The sequence below is a fragment of the Podarcis gaigeae genome (assembly GCF_964106915.1).
Source record: "Podarcis gaigeae genome assembly, chromosome: 13".
Taxonomy (NCBI): Eukaryota; Metazoa; Chordata; class Lepidosauria; order Squamata; family Lacertidae; genus Podarcis; species Podarcis gaigeae.
Window position 1 is genome coordinate 31,472,161 of NC_139689.1, and position 20,374 is coordinate 31,492,534.

At 49.7% G+C, this 20,374-nt stretch overlaps 1 protein-coding gene across 6 annotated transcripts in view; it reads left to right on the forward strand.

Annotated features, from left to right (window-relative positions):
* CRHR1 (corticotropin releasing hormone receptor 1) overlaps positions 1-20,374 on the forward strand; it is a 73,498-nt gene that overhangs the window by 32,942 nt on the left and 20,182 nt on the right. For 2 of the 6 annotated variants that reach the window (XM_083708837.1, XM_083708839.1), the window contains 2 exons: positions 8,823-8,942; positions 19,296-19,381. In XM_083708837.1, coding sequence (XP_083564963.1) covers positions 8,823-8,942; positions 19,296-19,381 — 206 coding nt within the window. The other 4 variants (XM_083708841.1, XM_083708838.1, XM_083708840.1 and 1 more) reach the window with 4 other exon arrangements.

The window sequence follows — 20,374 nt, forward strand, 5'->3', positions numbered from 1 at the left end:
GGAGGGAAGGGGGTATGGGGTCTGTAATCTTATTTCTAGGTTGCTTTCTATAAAAACATCTCTAAGTGAGTAGAGCAAACCGAAGCATATCATAACAACACTGAAAGCATACAAAAATAAAATACAACGTCTTAAAATACAAAAGGGCAGTCTCCACCTTTAACAATCCAGGAAAGTCTGAGCAAAAAAGCCTATCTTCAAGAGACTTTGAAGCTGGGAGGGATGGAAATCGCACAAGGGAATGTTTGAGCAGTATTCAAGCATTATGTCAACAATTACACTATTTCCCGCCTTCTTCTTGGCATTTCCCTTCCATTGAAATGCATTTGAATCAATTGTGTGATTCATTATGTAATTAATTTCGTTAGTTTTGACCATAGTGGATAGGTTTTAGCAGGAGCCAGAGAGAAGCCGAACAGCAGCAGAAGGGAAACAGCGCTGATTGTGACAAACACAGGACAGCACAGAAACTGCTGCCTCCTTACATCTCTATACACGGGTGACCCAATAGCACATCCCAACTATGACTTCCTGGACTTCAGAATTTAGCATGACACCACTTCATTGCATTCTACTGGGGCTCTTCAGCAGCTCCTGTTTATATCGGTGGAGGCTGTGTAGCTGAAGTCTTTGTGGCTTGTGCTTTGCATGAGTCCAGCATAATATCCCTAACTCTGGGTTGTGATATCACGTAATGAAAGGTGTATTTACTGGAAGTGTCAGTGGAGGGTTTTTAAAATCAATCAATCAATCAATCAATCAAGGGGCATGGGTGGCACTGTGGTCTAAACCACAGAGCCTCTTGGGCTTGCCAATCAGAAGGTAGGTGGTTTGAATCCCCGCAACGGAGTGAGCTCCCGTTGCTCTGTCTCAGCTCCTGCCAACCTAGCAGTTCGAAAGTGAAATATACTCAGAGTCAAGAGTGGATTTCATGCTCTTTATTCAGCTCATAGTGATGAGGAGGAATGGAAGTTCCCCCAGAATGTCTGCTTTACATATATTATTTACACAATGGGCCCCACGTGATTGGCTAATTCCGGGATTCTCCTGTAGGCCAATCAAGTCGCGGATTCACTTCCACCTGGTGCTGGATTGGGTGGCTCCTGTGGACCATCAGACTGCTGGCGAACCAGAGCAGCGCACGGAAACGCCGTTTACCTTCCTGCCGGAGTGGTACCTACTTATCTACTTGCACTTTGAACTGCTAGGTTGGCAGGAGCAGGGACCAAGCAACGGGAGCTCACTCCGTCGTGGGGTTTCAAACCGCCGACCTTCTGATCGGCAAGTCCTAGGCTCTGGTTTAACCCACAGCGCCACCCGCGTCCCTGCAAATAAGGTAGTTTCTCATTAAAATCAAACAACAACAGTTCTCTCGTCCAGCCCTACCGACAAGCTATATGGGTGTGCCGCTGGAAATCAATTAAACTGCTGAGGCTGCAAACAATGTCACGCTTAGCTGAGAGCAAGCCCCAGCAAACTCAGTGGGGCTTGCTTCGGAGTAAACATGCTCTGCAAACTCAGTGGGGCTTGCTCTGCAAAAGCTGTTGTGGTTCCCAAGTATCCAGTGGTCCAATTAGTTAATTTTTATCACTCTGGACTTTGTGGACTTAAGTTTTTTGGCGGCAGGGTGTGTATCTGTGTCTTTAGATGGTAAATGTGCATTGTTTCACTTATTTCAAAATACAGTGGTACCTTGGGTCTCAAAATGCCTTGGTACTCAAACAACTTGGATCCCAAACACTGCAAACCCAGAAGTAAGTGTTCTAGTTTGCAAACTTTTTTCAGAAGCTGAATGTGCTCCATTTTGAGTGTTACGCTTCTGATTTGAGTGCCACACTTTCACTTTGAGCGACACACTTCCGTTTTGAGTGTTATGCTGAGGTCTGTCTATTTTTGCTATTTATTTTGTGCTTTTGTTTTTGCGGCTCTTTTTGTTTTTGTTTTTGTGACTGTGTGGAACCCAGTTCAGCTACTGATGGATTGTGTGACTGTAATACATTGTTTAGTGCTTTCATTTTATGGATCAATGCTCTTGTTAGATAGTAAAATTCATGTTAAATTGCTGTATTAGGGGTTGTTTTTAAAAGTCTGGAACAGATTAATCCATTTTGCATTACTTTCTGTGGGAAAGTGTACCTTGGTTTTGGAACGCTTTGGTTTTGGAACGGACTTCCAGAACGGATTAAGTTTGAGGACCAAGGTTCCACTGTATGCTAAGCCAACTCTACTGTCCAGCTGTCCAGCTGACCTAAAGTTCTGCCCTAATGGCATGACTACTAAGTCTCACTGTGCTTTAACGGGGCTTATCCCCAAATAACGGTGCCAAAGTTTGCAGCCTAAGTTATACTTGAGGCAGGTGATGCCTGGCTGGACACACAGAGAATCCTTTGCCTACCACAGAAGGTGGTGGTGTGGATATATAAATGAAATTAGAATTCAGAAACACTTTTTACAAAGAAAAGTGCTAGAGAAATGGCTATGAATAAGTTTTTTAAAAATACATCAGGGCCCAGAGCTGTAGTTAATGGTTATTTTTATTCCTTATCGTCTAGCTTTCTTCCAGCAGGATCAGAATCCAATTTTGACAGAGGCAGGCGCTCAAAAGCTTTCAAAAGGCACAGGTTCTTTTCCTCCCTGCCACAATGGCCAGTAACGAAATAAATGCAGCAGGGACTTAACTTAAATACCACAGAACCGGTTCCAAGTAAAATATAAATGATACACCCATACAATCTGCTTAATGGAACTCTAAGTACAATGAAGTTAAAATGATTTCATGCAAGCTTGATTTCATCCTTTAGCCACAAAGCATTTTACCTCTGTCCTTTTTTTCCTTTTATGGTGTGAAATACAGAAAAGTCGTGGGCATCTGTGACGAGCTGGGCAGGATGTGTATGACAGGCCACGAAAAACATGACATTACTCATGTTTGTTTGTTTGTTTAAGTGTGCTTCAGCAGGTCACATTTGCTTTGAAGGAAAAGCACACCTATCCTTGTCTCTGAACCTGTTCCAACTTCCCACCCAAAATTGCACACACACTCCTCCCAGCAGCCATTTGTCATTGGAGGTGATGATTGCAGTAAAAGTTCAGGGCTAAGAGTTATTAGAAGAAGAATAAGAGTTTGGATTTGATATCCTGCCTTTCACTCCCCTTAAGGAGTCTCAAAGCGGCTAACATTCTCCTTTCCCTTCCTCCCCCACAACAAACACTCTGTGAGGTGAGTGGGGCTGAGAGACTTCAAAGAAGTGTGACTAGCCCAAGGTCACCCAGCAGCTGCATGTGGAGGAGCAGAGGCGTGAACCCGGTTCCCCAGATTACGAGACTACCGCTCTTAACCACTACACCACACTGGCTCTCAGTGTGGGAGTTCACGTCATGGGGTTCTGCCCCATGATTTCTAGGCCCATGAGAGTCTTTTTCCTTTCGTCCCACCCAGTGGCGTAGCGTGGGGGGTGCAGGGGGGGCTGGCCGCACCGGGCACAACATCTGGGGGTTAGGGTTAGGGGGCGCAAATCCACGGGTTAGGGGGCACAAATCCATGGGTTAGGGGGCGCAAATTACTTGCCTTGCCCCGGGTGCTGACAACCCACGCTACGCCACTGGTCCCACCTCTTTCCCTAGGAAAACCTGCGGTTTACTGCAGAATTGGAACATATGTCAACTCTGAGTCACGATTCGCAGTTTGGAAGTTTAGACAGCCAATCAGGTTGGGAGTGGGAGTGGCCCAGGCTTTCAGAAATGTATATAAGGGGTTGCTTTGCACCTGTTGTCCAGTTCTGTTAGTTCAATAAAGGTTTTTGCTGTTATCACTGTGTCTTGTCTCGCAGGAACCCACCTACACTTCATTAAGAGTCTAGGTAAAGCCAAAAGTACGTTTTCTGCTGCTCCCTGTCATTTACATCTTGTAATTGCTATGGATTTCTCTCATGCAAGGTGTGGAGGGATGTCCTCTGCTCTTGGGCACAGGGAAGCCTGTCAGATGACAAGGACAATCAAAGTTGATTAAGTGGTCAATTAGTTGCGGAAGGAAGCCCTGTAACGAATCTGTCTCCAGCCACCAAGACGGCATATTGCTTGCAACATGCTCTTTTAAGTAGGAGCAGCTGGTGGAAAGAGAGCTTTCCCCCTAGTGCTGACTTGGTTAAAGCAGGCATCAGTAGCTTCCTGCACCCTCAGGATGGTGTAGAAGCAGGATTCTTTTAGAGTGTTGCATATATGATTCTTGAGAGTGTTGCAAGTGCTCCAGAAGGACCCAGGTATTGAATGCTAAGTGTGTATCCTGGCCACTGAGCCTCGGAAGCTACGTAGCTACATAGAAATTTTCCAAGGAAGCAATTTTGTAGCATAATAATTAAGAAGCAAGCCTGCTATCACACGATAATTGTTCTCTTCCAAACAAATGTGTTTTGGACTGGAAACCAGTTAATTTTGAAAGTTTCCTAAAATCAAAGAGCACGGCAGCAGAACAGATGAAGTATGCATGGGATCTGAAATGAATAATGATTAGATTTTCAACATCCAATAATCCAGCTGTGTATTTGAATATATTCTGGGAGTTGCGTTGCTGTGTCACGAAAAGTGGCTTTCCATATTTATTGTGTGTGTGTGTGTGTGTGTGTGTGGCTTGCTGCCTAACGAAGGACTATGTGCATTGGGCTGCTCCAAATATCTTGAGTGTGCCTCACATCTACCTATTATGGTGAGAACTGAAGCTAGTTATTTTACTTAGGTTGTGCACAAAGAGATCGGAATCCCAGCAGCAGCTGATCTGGCTGGTGCAAAGCATATTAGACTGCGGGTGGTCATGGGCTATAGAATCATAGAGTTGTAGAATTGGAAGCGATCCCAACAGTCATCTATTCCACCCCCTTGCAATGCAGGTTATGTTTATCTATAGGCAGAGTGGCCGTAGCTCAGAAGCAGAGCTCGTGTTGCATGCAGAAATTCTAAATCTCAGCCCCTAGCATTTCCCACTTAAAAATGGATCTCAAGAGGCAGGACTGGGAGCACCCACTCCCTAATTTTAAAAAGTAGACAGTACTGAGACAGCTGAACTCATCTGGTATGAAACGGTTTCAAGTAGTCACTGTACTTGCATGCTTGCACCCGTCTCTCTTTAATATCTGCTCAAGTGGTGTGTTACATCCATACAGTCATCCATACAGGGATCTGTGCATTCTGACTCGGGTGAATGGAGTGGTAAATCCGATGCCAAAAGAAAAGATCACCTTCTGCCAGTTGGCTCCTTATCCGTACGCCATTTTGACGGTTAGAAGAAGGAAGGCTCAGAAATAGCTGTGCCAGCCTTATGTTACCAATTTTGGGCACAGATAATGAATCAAGAGCATGAATGGAAACTGGATAAACCGCTTCTGAATTTGATCCTGCCTACGTACAGGCTGTACTTGAACAACACACAGTCACATATCTCTTATAAGTGAATCCATCAAATCATCATCAAACTCTATCCTCTTTTTGCCTCTGTTGCAGTGACCTAGCTGGTCTTCCAAAGAAATACATCAAGGGTTTTCCAAGGCTCTGTAATATTATGAAGAGGTCACCTGGGAGGTACCAAAAGGTTAATTTCAACACTTTTATCGAATACCAAATTCCATACAGGGCAGTTTGACCAATTAGTCTTATCCACAGAACTGCAAAGAAGAAAAAGGTAGAAGCAAGGATGTCTCTGTTTAGGTCAAGACCATCTAGTTGTGCATAAGTTATACCTTGAGGATAAAGCACAGGGTTAATAGACAGGGATGATCTTTTAACCCTATACAGAGCTTTTTCTTATTAATATAATGCAATAGTCATTAGGTGGCTACGCTCCAAATATTTCTCAACATATTTTCCTTTTCTTAAGAGCAGGGTTGCATTGCTGAGGGAGAAGATGAATAGTGTACCCCTGTGCTGTTTCCCCAATTTAAATGTGTCCCTAAAGCTGCTATTTCCATAAAGGAAGAAGGGGAAAGGCAAGGTGTATCCAAAAAAATAATCATCAGAATATGTGAGCTGTGAAGATAGGACACATATAGAAGCCAATGAACAGAAGCTCCGGCCAGCCTCCTGCTTGAGACCAAGTGTTCCATCCATACAGTCATCCATACAAGGATCTGTGCGAAAGAGCCATTGCCCAGTGGTGCAAAGGAGAGGGTTGTGGGAAGAATCTTAGGTCCTGTCAATCAATGGTTCCAGGGAACCGCCAGCAGGCAATAAGGCAACAATGTTGGGCAGAAGATGGAAGTCAGGTGTGTAGGATGGCAGGAAGGGCATCGAGACCTTGGACAGAATACAGTGAAGGCAAGAGCCAGGAAACAGATTATTTATGTCAGTGCTACACAATGGGACACAAGCTATCTGAGGCCAATGTGTGCATAGGGTGCAGGGAAGGCTCTCCCAATTTGTTTATTTATAGACTAGTATCTGAAATTACATAGCTTCTGCTTAGAGATAAAAAATTATGATGAACCAAGCCAAAATTGTCATATGACAACTTTGTGTGATGAAACTGCATGCAACAGTTTCTAAATATTTCTGTTTTTGGTGCCCCCCCCCCCTAGAGCCTGGGGCTGTCCTGCACCACATGTCTTGTGTGGCTACCACTGTTCTGAGGGCACACAGGGTGGTCTTGGTCCCACCTCTTTAAAGCTCAGCAAAGCTGGGTTGCATTCTGGTTTTGAGGAGTGTGCTGCAAATATATTCACTACTGTCCCTTTGGGACCAATGTGGTGAGGTCTGGAAAGATGCTATAAATATGTGGGGATATCCGCAGGGAGACATTCCGGGGGGGGGGGGGGCAGTGCTGATGGAGAAAGCATGGCCCCTGGAGGGTTAATTCTCATCTGTGGATATCTTGGCAGAAGGAAGCTCTGCAGACACTTTTTTTCCTGTGCTGGTCCAGGGAGATGGTCTTAGGGTTCTTGGTACCTTAGTACTACTCCAATGCACGGACTCCTGAGTCCAGGTCATTTTGAGTTATGCATGGCTCAGTCTCTGTCCAGGGTGAACATTAAGTGGCCCAGGCCCACCCAAGTCAGCATCAAATCATGTTCAACATGTAAGTCTTGTTGATGCAGCTTAAGGAAATAATATCAAGTTGCTGAACTCTGTACTTCAAATCCTGTTTTCTAAACTCAACAGCATCACACACAAACACACAATTTGAATTAGTGGGATTTACAGTATATCATGCATCTTTGCAAACAATCTAGGTGTTAGAACACTTCCCAAAATTAATTTAATCTCAGAGGTCTTCTCCTCCCTCTCCTTGCTGCCATCAGGCACAGGGTTTTAGGGAACTATTCTTCCAATTCCTTATCTCTAGTATTATGCCTCTTATGAGGATAAGAAAAATTGTGGTGGCAAAACAAACAAAACAAAACAAATGTGGTGGTCCAAACAAAGATAATTACAGAGAGTTTTGAATCTCTCCACCTCCAAAGCAGGTGAATGGCTCCATGTGGGATGAAGTTCAGAGATGTAATGTTCTTGGCAATGGATTTTATAATTTTATTTAATTTTATTTTTTTGCTGTTTTGGAGAACTGCCTGTTCTAGGGCACACCAGAGGAGAGGCTGCTGTTTTCAGCATGGTCTTAAGTAATTTGAAGGAGCTAATTCCAGAAGCATTCAGAAATGACTCACTTAATAACAGAGACCACGGGCTAATTAGGTTCAGCATTCCAGAGGGAGGGAAGGAACCACGAAATGACATTTATTAAACAGTAGGACCCGGGTGCTTTCTGCAAATGTGACAAGCTGCATGCTGCCACCCAACCCCTCCCGGTGTCAAACCAAACAAGGGGGAAAACATGCGAGGCACAGAAGTTGCGTGGGAAAGCCATCGGAATTCATAGAATCCTGGAAGAGACCAAAGGTCATGTAGGCCACATTAAATTACTCTCCTCCCTGTTCCAGGTTGCGCCAGCCAGGCTGTGCTGTTCCACAAGCAGAGAGCAATTGCCCTTCAGAAATGGTGCTGGCAGCAGAGCAAATTGCTCCCGAGATGATTCAAGCAAGGGAGTCAAACCACACACCAGTCAAGTGGCAAACAAACCAAGATTGCCAGTCAATGGATGGAACTTTTCTTCCTAACCCCAATATGGCAGTCGTCCTCAGCAAGAACAAAACAAAACCTCATCCGCTGAGGGTTGCTTCAAATCCTTCAAACCTTTCTCTGCAGGAGACACTTTCATCTAGGAATTACAGACCCTCCAAGCATGCGTATTTTCCAGGGACAGTCCCGGGCTTACAGAAGCCAGCCTGGTTTCTGATTTGATCCCAGAATATCCCGCTTTTCCTTAGAACATCCCTACTTTCATCAGAGAAATAGGTAGGGCTGGCATACGTCTGGACAGAAATTGCTGAAATGTCCGGGGAAATCTGACAACTTTGCCAAAAAAAGCTTGACAACTTTTCTGTCTGGATTTTCAGTCTTTGAAATATGGCAACCCTAGCATGTGACCCCTGAGCCAAGGAGATAAATAACTGTACAACCTTTAGAAGACATCTGAAGGTAGCCCTGTATAGGGCAGTTTTTAATGTTTAATGTTTTAGTATTTTTTATATATGTTGGAAGCTGCCCAGAGTATGGAATGGGACGTCCCTATTTTCACTGGAGAAATGTCGGAGGGTATGTGGTGATGGTTGTTTCAAATTCTTCTCATTAGATAATTTCTGCATCCATGCAATTGTCTCAGTTACACTTCTTTGGCAGTACAATTCTAGCCTACTGGGCCTCTGGATGGGCTTGTAAAAATAAATAAATTACGATGTCATTGTGAATATTTTGCTAATTCCTCTTTGCTTTCTTCCCTGTAGGTCCCCAGTGCTATGCCTTGGTGGATCTGATAGGGACATGTTGGCCTCGCAGTGCAGCAGGGCAGATGGTGGCCCGCCCCTGTCCCGAGTATTTCTTCGGAGTGCGATACAACACTTCAAGTAAGCCGGAAGAGGGGGGGTTGCAAGGAGGGCACCTTGAGATAGACAGATCAGCCTACCGGTATTTTCATTCGTGGGCTGGTGATTCGACACGTTGCCAACAGTTCCTTTAAGCAAAAGTTTGCAAAAAGTACTCAGTGGGCTCACATTTTTCCTGCAATTTCTAGACACAGATCCAAGAGGTTTTTCCATTTGTCCCACCACTTTCCCCGGGAAAATCTGTGGTTTACTGTTGAATCAGAACAAATGTCAATCAGGTTTACTGCAGATTGATGTTTGTTCCGATTCAGCAGTAACAGAGGGTTTTCCCGGGAAAAGAGGCAGGACAAAAGAAAAACCTTGTGGACCTGCGCCTGCAAATGATGGGACAAAGGGGAGTGTGGATGAGCCCAATGTTGTCTCTTAACAGAGATGAAGAAAGGGAAGAACCCCAGTGATGATAGTGTCAGAAGCTCAAATTTTGCAGTTAAATGGGGTGATGGTTATGAATCAGAACGACATGTTACCCAGAGTAAACCAGAATATGTGCACAACCGAAGTCCTCCTTTTTGTTAGCACCAAACACATAGCCTTGCAGCCGTTTCTAAAAAGAAAGAACAATACCTTGTGGGGAGTGGGAATGGCCAGGAACAGAGAAATGGGGGTGAGGAGTGTCATGCCTAACTCCAAAGCAACTCTAGGGGAGTGTAACCGCTTCAGTTGCACTGTGTGCAGAGCTTCTAGGGCACTGCAACAGGTACTGCAACTATGATATCCAATGGAAGGCAAGAGGTGGGGGCGATGGATTTTGGCACACTGCACAGGGCGCCACTGAAATTTGAGGTGCCAAGGTCCACCACTGCTTAACCCTTTCCACACCTACTCCCCCCACTGCTCCTGCCGCTCACCGTGGCAGCAGGGTTCAAAATGCATGTTTGAATTGGGGGTACCCCTGGTGTGTGGGGTGGGTGGGTGTGTGTCGGGCAGGGAAACAGCAAGTACAGAAAGGAGCTCCCTTCTTCCACTCCTCCTGCCCCGTACTTCTGTGTTCTAAATTTCCACCTTAAAAAATAAAAAAAGAGGTCACTGCACTAGTATTAGCATGTAACGTGCAAATTGAATCACGGGGATCTTCTACACTGCCTCCTCAGTGGTTGGATTATGCTGACCTCTTTGCAGACTTTTCTGCTTGATTTCCAGCTTGTCAGGGAGAGCCATGGTCCTGTCACAACCCTGAACATCATGCTGGGGAAGAAAGCAGGCCATCTTCCTGCTCTCTTTGGATGGTGTCCTATTTTTCCATTTCAGTTCTTTTGCACTTTGTTGTGTTAAGCACCGCTAGGAATTGGGAAGGGGGCAGGGAGCAGGAATAAAAACTGGGAGGGGCAAGGGGCCTTGGCAAGCCTCATGTTGTCCACTGCCACCATCTTGGCCACCAGCATCGCATACCCTCCAACATGTTGCATCCCAAAACTGGGGCATACGTCTTCCTGTCTGCGCTCCCTTTGCGAGTCACGTGACCCGTGTGAGATTGCAGCCCCTCCAAAAGCGCTTTTCCAGTACGAGATCTTGACACGAAATCATGTTATATCACGGCACTCAAAATGGCCGCCATGCTCTTGTGGGGGGGGGGTGAGAAATGGGATGTGCCCTATTTTTCCAGGGCACTTGTGGGGTATGGGATCAGGGGTTCAAGTTGGTTGGGCCTAGTGGCAGGAATACTGCCTGCCACAGCTACCTTTGAGTCCAAGCCAAGCCCTTGCCAACACTGTAGGAGCTAAATGGCAGAGACAGCAGGATGCCTCACCACCCTGCTTATTTGAAGTCTATCCACATTTCACTTGGCTTGCTCTGCCGAAGCAGCTATGGCTTATCACCCTTCCAATCTGACCTGACAGCTTTGATTTGAAATGAGTGGGAATAGCCTCATAGTTTCTGAGGGGATGAACGGCCAGCAATGAAGCTGTCATGTGAGCAAAAACGATCCTGTCACACAGTTTCAACAAAGGTTTAGCTTTCCCTTTTCCCTCCTTTCTCCTGTCAAGAGGGGAAAGCAGCGTGTGTGTCCCCCCCCCCCCCATCTCGTTCTCCAGGGGCTAAAGCTTATTAAGACCTTGACTTGCCACGGCCATTCCCATCTTTTTCTAAGGTTATCGGCAAGACTCCTGAGGAAAATAAAATGGGCCAAGAAGCTCTGAAGAATTCACCAAAGCTGGGAGAAAAGCTCGACCCCAAGAGGCTTAACTAGGGGTTAGTGAAACCAGCCCCTGCCAGGAGCGCAGGCCCAGCACAGATACAAGAATCACCTCAGAAATCTGTCTCAGGTTGTCTCTCTAAGATTCCCTGTCTAAGATTGTGAGTTTAGACAAGAGCTGAAAGCTGAGGGTAGGAGAAATGGCAAGGTGGTGTGAAGATAGACTGCTGGAGACTATGGAGGGTATGATATATATAGGACATGCGAGTGTTGTGGCAAGATCAAATGCAGAAGAAACTTCCCGTCCTTCTTGCACCACAGTATAAAGGTGTGCAGTTTTTTCACCCTTCCTCCTCACCTTGCCCTCACTTGGGAAACTTTGAGTACTTAGGTTGTGTAAAATGCAGTAATTTCTAATGTGGCTATTTTAGTAAAGTGGTTTTTTTCCAGGGGGAAGGCCATCAATAGAGTTCCTTGCCACCCCTTTGCAGCCAGCACAAGTTCATCCCAAAGTATGAACGCAAGGTCAAAGGTGAAGCCAGCAGGCGCAAATTCAATTTTCTCCACCTTATCCATGGTTATGTCACAGGCCAATTGTGTAAGAACTTTGCCCGATTTGAAAACACCCTCTGATTGTGTGTAATCCAATTCCGCTGTTGCTCAGACCACCTTTGTCCTAAAGAATACTAGATTGGGCCAAATTACATGTTCTGTATCAACTGTGTTTTTCAAATTGCGTTCTGAAGGAAGCGAGCAGCGCTTTCAGCAGACAATGGCTGCAGAAGCATCAAAGACTGACTTGGCTGCGAAAACTCATCAAACATCAGAGGCTGGGCTTTCACATTATCTCAAGAACAATACTTTCCACTGAGTGCACTGCAGCTGAGTGGCTCGAGTTATGAGACTCAGGGATACATGTGTGTGTAAGCCATAAGTCTTCAGCCTGAATTTGTAACATCTTGTTTTATTGTTTGGGGGGTGGGGAATGATTAAGAAGGAGCTTACCATATTTTTCGCTCCATAGGACGCACCCAACCATAGGACGCACCTTGTTTTAGAGGGGGAGAACAAGGAAAAAAATTCTCCCCCTCTCTGCTCAGCTCGCCCCTTCAGCGAAGCGGCAGGAGAAACGGAGCCCCTTCCATTTCTCCTCCCGCTTCGCTAAAGGGGCACTGTGCAGCTCTCCCTCTCTGCTGAAGCCAGGAGAGTCTTTGTGATGGCCTGGGATTCCGATTCAGAGGCTGAACCACAGGAATCCCAGCCTGCACAGGAGTCCCCGCCTCCAGGGCCGGCTGAACTGGGGCAAGGCCTAGATTCTGAGAAGCCTGCACCTGTGTCAGATCCTCAGGAGCAGGCACCAGGTGAAAGCATTCTGGCCCCAGAGGTGCTTGAGGACTCAGTGCCTACAGGTTAGCCTCCCCCGGGGCCCAGTAACCCTTCAGCCTCTCCTGAACTGCAGAGGCTTAGGGCAGAGAGGCGAAGGGAACTGGTTTCTCCCAGGAGGAGTGCTCGCCTTAAGGCCAGGAGAGGCGGGGCTCCTGGGGGCCGGGACCGCCCCTGGCCTTAGAGAAGATAAAGGTCAGTCAGCCCGGTCCCAGGTTGCGGGAGCAACGTCGTCATTGAAGAGCTGTTTCGGCCAGCATCCAGTCCTGTTCCTCCGGTGTTCCTGTTCCTCGCCCGGCTTCCTGCTTCCGACCTTCCAGCGTTCCTGTTCCCGCCCGGCTCCCAGCTTTGGACTTTCCAGTGTTCCTGTTCCCTGCCTCCTGCTCCTGACCTTCCAGCGTTCTTGTTCCCCCGCCCGGCTCCCTGTTTCGGACCTCGCCTCACATCTTGTGAACTCTGACTGTGGTAGCAGTACCTTCCCCCCGGGACCAGCACAGTTTGCTCCCGCCACACCCGCACTCCCTCTTTGTTGGAGTGCGTTCGGGAAGAGCCAGAAGCCATGGCCGACCAAGCGGCTACGCTGTTGGCAATCGCCCAGGAGAACCAGGCCTTGACTCACACCGTGCAGCAGCTCAGCAATGTGGTTACGGCACTTCAGCAGCGGTTGGACGCCCTACCGGCTCCTGGGGCCGACGCCCCGGCTCCTGGCAAGTACCCAGTGGCTTTGCCAGAGAAATTTGATGGGGACCCGGCCAGCTTCCCCATGTTCCCCGCCCAGGCCAAGTTGTATATTCAGGGGCGAGCCCGGAACTTCCCTGACGACCGCCCCAAGGTACACTTCTTGATTAGTTTGTTAAAGGACCAGGTGGCCAAGTGGGCGTTGCCGCTGTTCAGGCAAGACTCCCCCTTGCTGACAGACTATATGGGGTTTTGCAATCATTTAGAGGCCGCGTTCGGCAACCCCCAGAAGGGGAGTCAAGCCAACCAGGCAATCAGGCGGTTGAAACAGGGCAAGTCCACTGTGGCCGCATATACCACGGAATTCCGGCTGCTGGCACAGGACTTGACCTGGAATGACTCTGCTCTTCGGGACCAGTATCTCGAGGGGCTTTCAGACGAGATACTGGACCAGCTGGCCACAATGGAACGCCCCACCATGCTAGACACCCTCATTCAACGGAGTCTACAGATAGACGATCGGCTAGAGGACCGTCGTCAGGCCCGGGGCCGCCGGCACTTCCAGTTCTCGGCACCAGTTTCTACCCACAGCTCCACGGCCACAGCCGAGTCATCGGAGGGGCCTATGCAGCTTGGGGCAGCGTGGCCACGCCTCTCCCCCGCGGAGAAGACGCGGCGTCGGGAGGGGAATCTATGTCTCTATTGTGGCGGAAGCGGACACTACGCCCGGTCCTGTCCTGAGAAGCGCCAGCCACAGGGGAAACCGGCAACCCCAGTAGTTGATGGCCCTGGCTACCTGGGGTCCCAAACAGCACAGAATGGGGCCACACCAATTGAATTGCAACACCTTATGGTTCCGGTACGTCTATACCCTCCAGGTGGGCCCTGGATTCTTACCCATGCTCTGGTGGATTCGGGGGCAACCCGCTCCTATATGGACGCTGCTTTTGCTGCCCATCATCGGGTGCCACTTCAGAACAAGCCAGAACCTGTACAGGTGGAGGTAATCGACGGACGGCTCCTGCATTCGGGTGCCGTTACTCAGGAGACCCAGCCCTTGGTCCTGTGTCTCCAGCAGCACCGGGAGATGTGAACTTTGGACATTGCCTCCATGCCCCGGTTCCCCCTGGTGCTCGGGATGGACTGGCTGGAGGCTCACAATGTGCAGATTGACTGGGTCAAACGGACTGTGCACTTCCCAGACCCAAGTTCTCATGCTCAGACCGAGATGCTAGCAGCTGCACCCACTGAGGAGGCTGCTGCAACGCTCCCCGCTGAGTACCGGGACTATCACGACGTGTTCGAGGAACGGGGGGCAGACCAGCTGCCGCCACATCGGTCTTTTGACTGCGGCATAGACCTCCAGCCCGGAGCGCCCCTACCGATGAGTCGCTTGTACTCTCTAACAGAGCCAGAGCGCGAGGCTTTGCAGGACTTCTTGCGCAAGAACCTGGAGCGTGGTTTTATTAGGCCCTCTACCTCGCCCACCGCTGCGCCAGTGCTCTTTGTTAAGAAGAAATGTGGGGAGCTCCGCCTTTGCCATGATTACCGGGCCCTGAACAAAATTACCATCCCAGACCGGTACCCCTTGCCCCTTATTTCGGAGTTGCTGGAGTGGGTGCAAGGGGCACAGGTGTTCACCAAGCTAGACCTCCGGGGGGCCTACAATTTGATTCGGATCCGAGCCGGGGATGAGTGGAAGACAGCATTCGGGACCCAGTACGGGCAGTTCGAATACCTGGTTATGCCCTTCAGTTTGTGCAACGCGCCTGCTGTGTTCCAACGGTACATCAATCACGTGTTCCAGGACTTGCTAGACAAGTACGTGGTGGTGTACTTGGATGACATTCTGGTTTACTCCCGTGACCCGGCTCGCCACGAGGGTCATGTCCGGACCGTGCTGCAGCGCTTGCGCGAGCACCGTCTGTATGCAAAGCTCAGCAAGTGCGAGTTCCATCAGCGGTCAGTGGACTTTCTTGGTCACCGACTCTCTCCAGATGGGGTGCAGATGGATCCTGGGAAGGTGGCAGCGGTTCGAGAATGGTCGGCACCTCGGAACCGCAAGGACCTACAGCGTTTCCTGGGGTTTGCCAACTATTACCGGACCTTCATTGTGGATTATGCTCATCGCACCACCCCGTTGACCCAGCTACTGCGCCCCAAGACACCGTTTTCCTGGGACAAGGAGGCAGAGGAGGCATTTCAGGGGTTGAAGGCCTGTTTCCAGAGAGCGCCAATCTTACAACATCCGGATCCCTCTCGACCCTTTGTGGTAGAGACTGACGCCTCCAGTACGGCTCTTGGTGCCGTCTTGTCTCAGCAGTACGGACCTGAAGCACCACTCTTACCCTGTGCCTTCTATTCCCGCCAGCTCCTTCCAGCGGAGCGTAACTATACCGTGTGGGAGCGGAAACTACTGGCCATCAAGGTGGCCTTTGAGGTTTGGCGCCACCATCTTGAGGGGGCACGACACCCGGTGGAGGTGAGAACTGACCACCGGAACCTGGAGTACCTCCAGACCACCCGCAAGCTGAACCAAAGGCAGATCCGGTGGGCGTTGTTCTTTTCCCGGTTCCAGTTCCGGATCCGCTACATCCCTAGCTCCCAAAACCAGAAGGCGGATGCCCTGTCCCGGAAACCCCAAGACAATGCAGACACGGAACAGCAGGCAGTACCCACCACGATCCCACTACCAGCTGCATTCCTGGCCACCCAGGAGGCTGAGCCACTGCAGGCTCGGGTACGGGAACAGCAGCGGGTCAATGCTTGGGCCCAGGAACGACTCCGGGAACTGGCCGAAGGCTCATGCCCTCAGTATCCAGGTCTGGTCTTGCATCAGGGTCTTCTGCTGCACCACGGTCGCCTATACATCCCGCCAGGGCCACTGCGGGCTGAGGTTCTCCGGATGACCCATGATGCCCCAGCCGCGGGACACTTTGGGCGGTATCGGACCACCCATCTGGTAAGCCGTGAGTTCTGGTGGCCCCGCCTGAAGGCTGACGTGGCTCGCTACGTCGCTGGTTGTGATGTCTGCCGGCGGGCCAAGGGCCCTACCGGGCGCCCCCCCCGGCCTTCTTCAGCCGTTGCCGGTTCCACCACGTCCTTGGCACACGGTTTCTCTGGACTTTATAGTGGAGCTACCCCCGTCTCGTGGCTGCACCTGCCTTCTAGTTTTCTCCGACCATTTCACGAAGATGGTGCACTGTGCCCCCTGCCCATCCGTACCCTCAGCTAAGGAAACCGCTCAGCTGTACCTTCAGCATGTATTCCGCCTGCATGGCCTACCTGAGCGTCTGGTGTCCGACCGGGGCGTTCAGTTCACGTCCCGGTTTTGGCGAGCTTTGCACCAGGCCCTCGGAACAGAGGTCTGTCTCTCATCAGCCTACCATCCACAGACCGATGGCCAGACGGAACGGGCGAACACGGTGCTGGAGCAGTACCTCCGGTGTTACTACAGCTACCAGCAGGATGACTGGGTCGACCACCTAGCATTGGCGGAGTTCGCTTACAACAACGCGGTGAATGCGTCCACCCAGCAGACCCCGTTCCAGGCCACTTACGGTTTTCATCCACGGCTGTTTCCGGATGTGCTGCCGGCATCCGCGGTCCCTGCGGTGACAGAGTGGCTTCAGGAGCTCCAGTCCCAGCAACAGCTATTGATGGAGCAACTGCGCCAGGCCAAGGAGGCGTACAAGGTCCAGGCCGACCGCCACCGCCAGGTGGGGCCGGAACTCCACGTCGGTGACCTGGTATGGCTCTCCACTCGCCACCTCCACCCTTCTCGACCTTCGCGGAAGCTGGACGCCCGTTTCACTGGCCCGTTTCCTATTGTGAACCAGGTGTCGCCTGTGGCATACCGTCTCCGGTTGCCCGCAACCCTGAAGGTTCACCCGGTATTCCACAGGTCCCTTCTGAGTCCGGTGGCCCCACCCGACGAGTTCCACCTGAACCGTCCCCGACCGCAGCCAGTTTTGGTTCAGGGAGAGCCTGAGTACGAGGTGGAACGCATTCTGGACTCCCGATACCGCAGGGGAAAGCTGCAGTATCTCATAGACTGGAAGGGGTATGGACCGGAGGACCGTTCCTGCGAACCAGCGGCCAACATCCACGTGCCTGCCTGCCTCTGAGAGTTCCATGCGGCGTACCCCAGCAAGCCGGGTCCGGACCCTCGATTGAGGGGGGGCCTGGGAGGGGTGATGGTGTGATGGCCTGGGATTCCGATTCAGAGGCTGAACCAGAGGAATCCCAGCCTGCACAGGAGTCCCCGCCTCCAGGGCCGGCTGAACTGGGGCAAGGCCTAGATTCTGAGGAGCCTGCACCTGTGTCAGATCCTCAGGAGCAGGCACCAGGTGAAAGCATTCTGGCCCCAGAGGTGCTTGAGGACTCAGTGCCTACAGGTGAGCCTCCCCCGGGGCCCAGTAACCCTTCAGCCTCTCCTGAACTGCAGAGGCTTAGGGCAGAGAGGCGAAGGGAACTGGTTTCTCCCAGGAGGAGTGCTCGCCTTAAGGCCAGGAGAGGCGGGGCTCCTGGGGGCCGGGACCGCCCCTGGCCTTAGAGAAGATAAAGGTCAGTCAGCCCGGTCCCAGGTTGCAGGAGCAACGTCGTCATTGAAGAGCTGTTTCGGCCAGCATCCAGTCCTGTTCCTCCGGTGTTCCTGTTCCTCGCCCGGCTTCCTGCTTCCGACCTTCCAGCGTTCCTGTTCCCGCCCGGCTCCCAGCTTTGGACTTTCCAGTGTTCCTGTTTCCTGCCCAGCCTCCTGCTCCTGACCTTCCAGCGTTCTTGTTCCCCGCCCGGCTCCCTGTTTCGGACCTCGCCTCACATCTTGTGAACTCTGACTGCGGTAGCAGTACCTTCCCCCCGGGACCAGCACAGTCTTGCTCTCCCGGCTTCAGCAAAAGGAACCCAAGCCTTCGGAGCACAGTGCGAGTTCCCGCTGCTCTCCGAAGGCTTCAGGGATAGCCACCTGAAGCCTTTGGAGCACAGTGGGAACTTGCACTGCGCTCCAGAGGCTTCAGGCGGCTATCCCTGAAGCCTAGAGAGCGAGAGGGGTCGGTGCGCACTGACCCTTCTCGCTCTCCAGGCTTCAGCGAAAGCAACGCGAAACCTCCGGAGCGCGGAGGAGCCTGCACACACATTTCCCCTTAATTTTTGGAAGGGAAAAAGTGCGTCCTATAGAGCGAATAATATGGTAATTTGCAAATGGGTCAGTGAGATAATCACAAATGGTGCGTAAAAGGTAAAGGTAGAGCGACCCCTGACCTTTAGGTACACTCATGGCCAACTCTGGGGTTGCGGCGCTCATCTCGCTTTATTGGCCGAGGGAGCCAGCGTACAGCTTCCGGGTCATGTGGCCAGCATGACTCAGCCACTTCTGGCAAACCAGAGCAGCGCACGGAAACGCCGTTTACCTTTCCGCCAGAGCAGTACCTATTTATCTACTTGCACTTTGACGTGCTTTTGAACTGCTATGTTGGCAGGAGCAGGGACCAAGCAACGGGAGCTCACCCCATTGAGGGGATTCGAACCGCCAACCTTCTGATCGGCAAGTCCTAGGTTCTATGGTTTAACCCCCAGCGCCACCCATGTCCCTGTGCTACGCATGTTTATTCAGAGGCAAATCCCACATTGTTCAGTAGGGCTTCCTTAGTGTTCACAGAACTTCAGGCTGGTTCAAATAAGAAAGCCAGGGATTGTTTTGCTTGTTCTGTCAGCATATCTTGTTCTAGCCCTCTTATTGGATAGAAAGAGGCAACTGAGGCCTCAGGCAACTGATTCCTGTGTCATGAAATGGCAGCAAATTATTAGTTGTTTGATTTATTATCATTGTACTTTGATAGTCAGCGACAAGGAGAGATTCCTGTGGGACTGTGTGCCTCAGGTACGAAAATAACTTGGCTAACCTTGAGTACTTAAGGTTAGACATGCTGATGATTAAGCAGTATACAAAGGCCTTAAGTATTATAATAATACCTAATTAAGGGGGTTGGGCAGAGGCGCCATTTGCTGTTGACCTCAGGCAGTCAAATGTCCTGGAGGGCTGGCCACCGCTGCGACTTCAACGAGTCTCTCACACTCCCAAGACCTCTCTCAATCTCTTTGTCTGCATTTTTATTTTCCAGACAATGTGTACAGAGAATGCTTTGCAAACGGGAGCTGGGCAATCCGTGTGAATTACTCCCAGTGTCAGGAGATCCTCACCGAGGAGGTATGAACTGCCATACATTTCAAGTAGGGCTATATTTCATTATAAAGCGGCCATACCATGCCTCACTACCACCTGAGTAACACAGTCCCTGGGATTCTCTTTATAAAGGGCCAGATTAACTTTCACAATTTCTCTCAAATAAATTGCCCTACTCAAATGTTACTCCTACTCGGACTCATTAAAATCAAGGAGCATGGCTAACTTAGGCCCATTAATTTCAGTGGCTCTACTCTGAGCAGTGTTACCATTGGATGCAATCCTCTGAGAGTATAACTTTACCTGTGTTCTTATCTTGTGAAGTGCCCTGAGCTCTTAGAATGAAGGGCAGTATATAAATGGAATAAATAAATAAATAAATAAATAAATAAATAAAATTCACCCTGGTTTTTGAAAGTTAAGGTATTTTGCTTCCTGGAATCCACCTCCTTTTTTGTTGTTGTTGTTTAATCTCCACACCAGTGTTTCCCAAACTTGGGTCTTCAGCTGCTTTCAGACTACAGTTCCCATCATCCTTAGCTGGCAAGACCAGTGGTCAGGGATGATGGGAATTGTAGTCCAAAAACAGCTGGAAACCCACGTTAGGGAAACACTGCTCTAGGCTGTTCCATTTTTGTTCAGAACTGTTTTATTTGTCTTCATAATTGTATGACTATATTGTTGTAACCTGCCCTGGGACCTCATGATGAAGAACAAAACCATCCCAATGAAAAGGAAATACAAGAAAGCAAAATGGCTGTCCAACGAGGCCTTACAAATAGCGGGGGAGAGAAGGCAAGCAAAATGCGAGGGAGATAGTGAAAGATACAGGAAATTGAATGCAGATTTCCAAAAAATAGCAAGGAGAGACAAGAAGGCTTTCTTAAACAAGCAATGCAAAGAAATAGAGGAAAACAATAGAATGGGAAAAACCAGAGATCTGTTCAAGAAAATTGGAGATATGAAATGAACATTTCGTACAAAGATTTCCATAATAAAAGACAGAAGTGGAAAGGA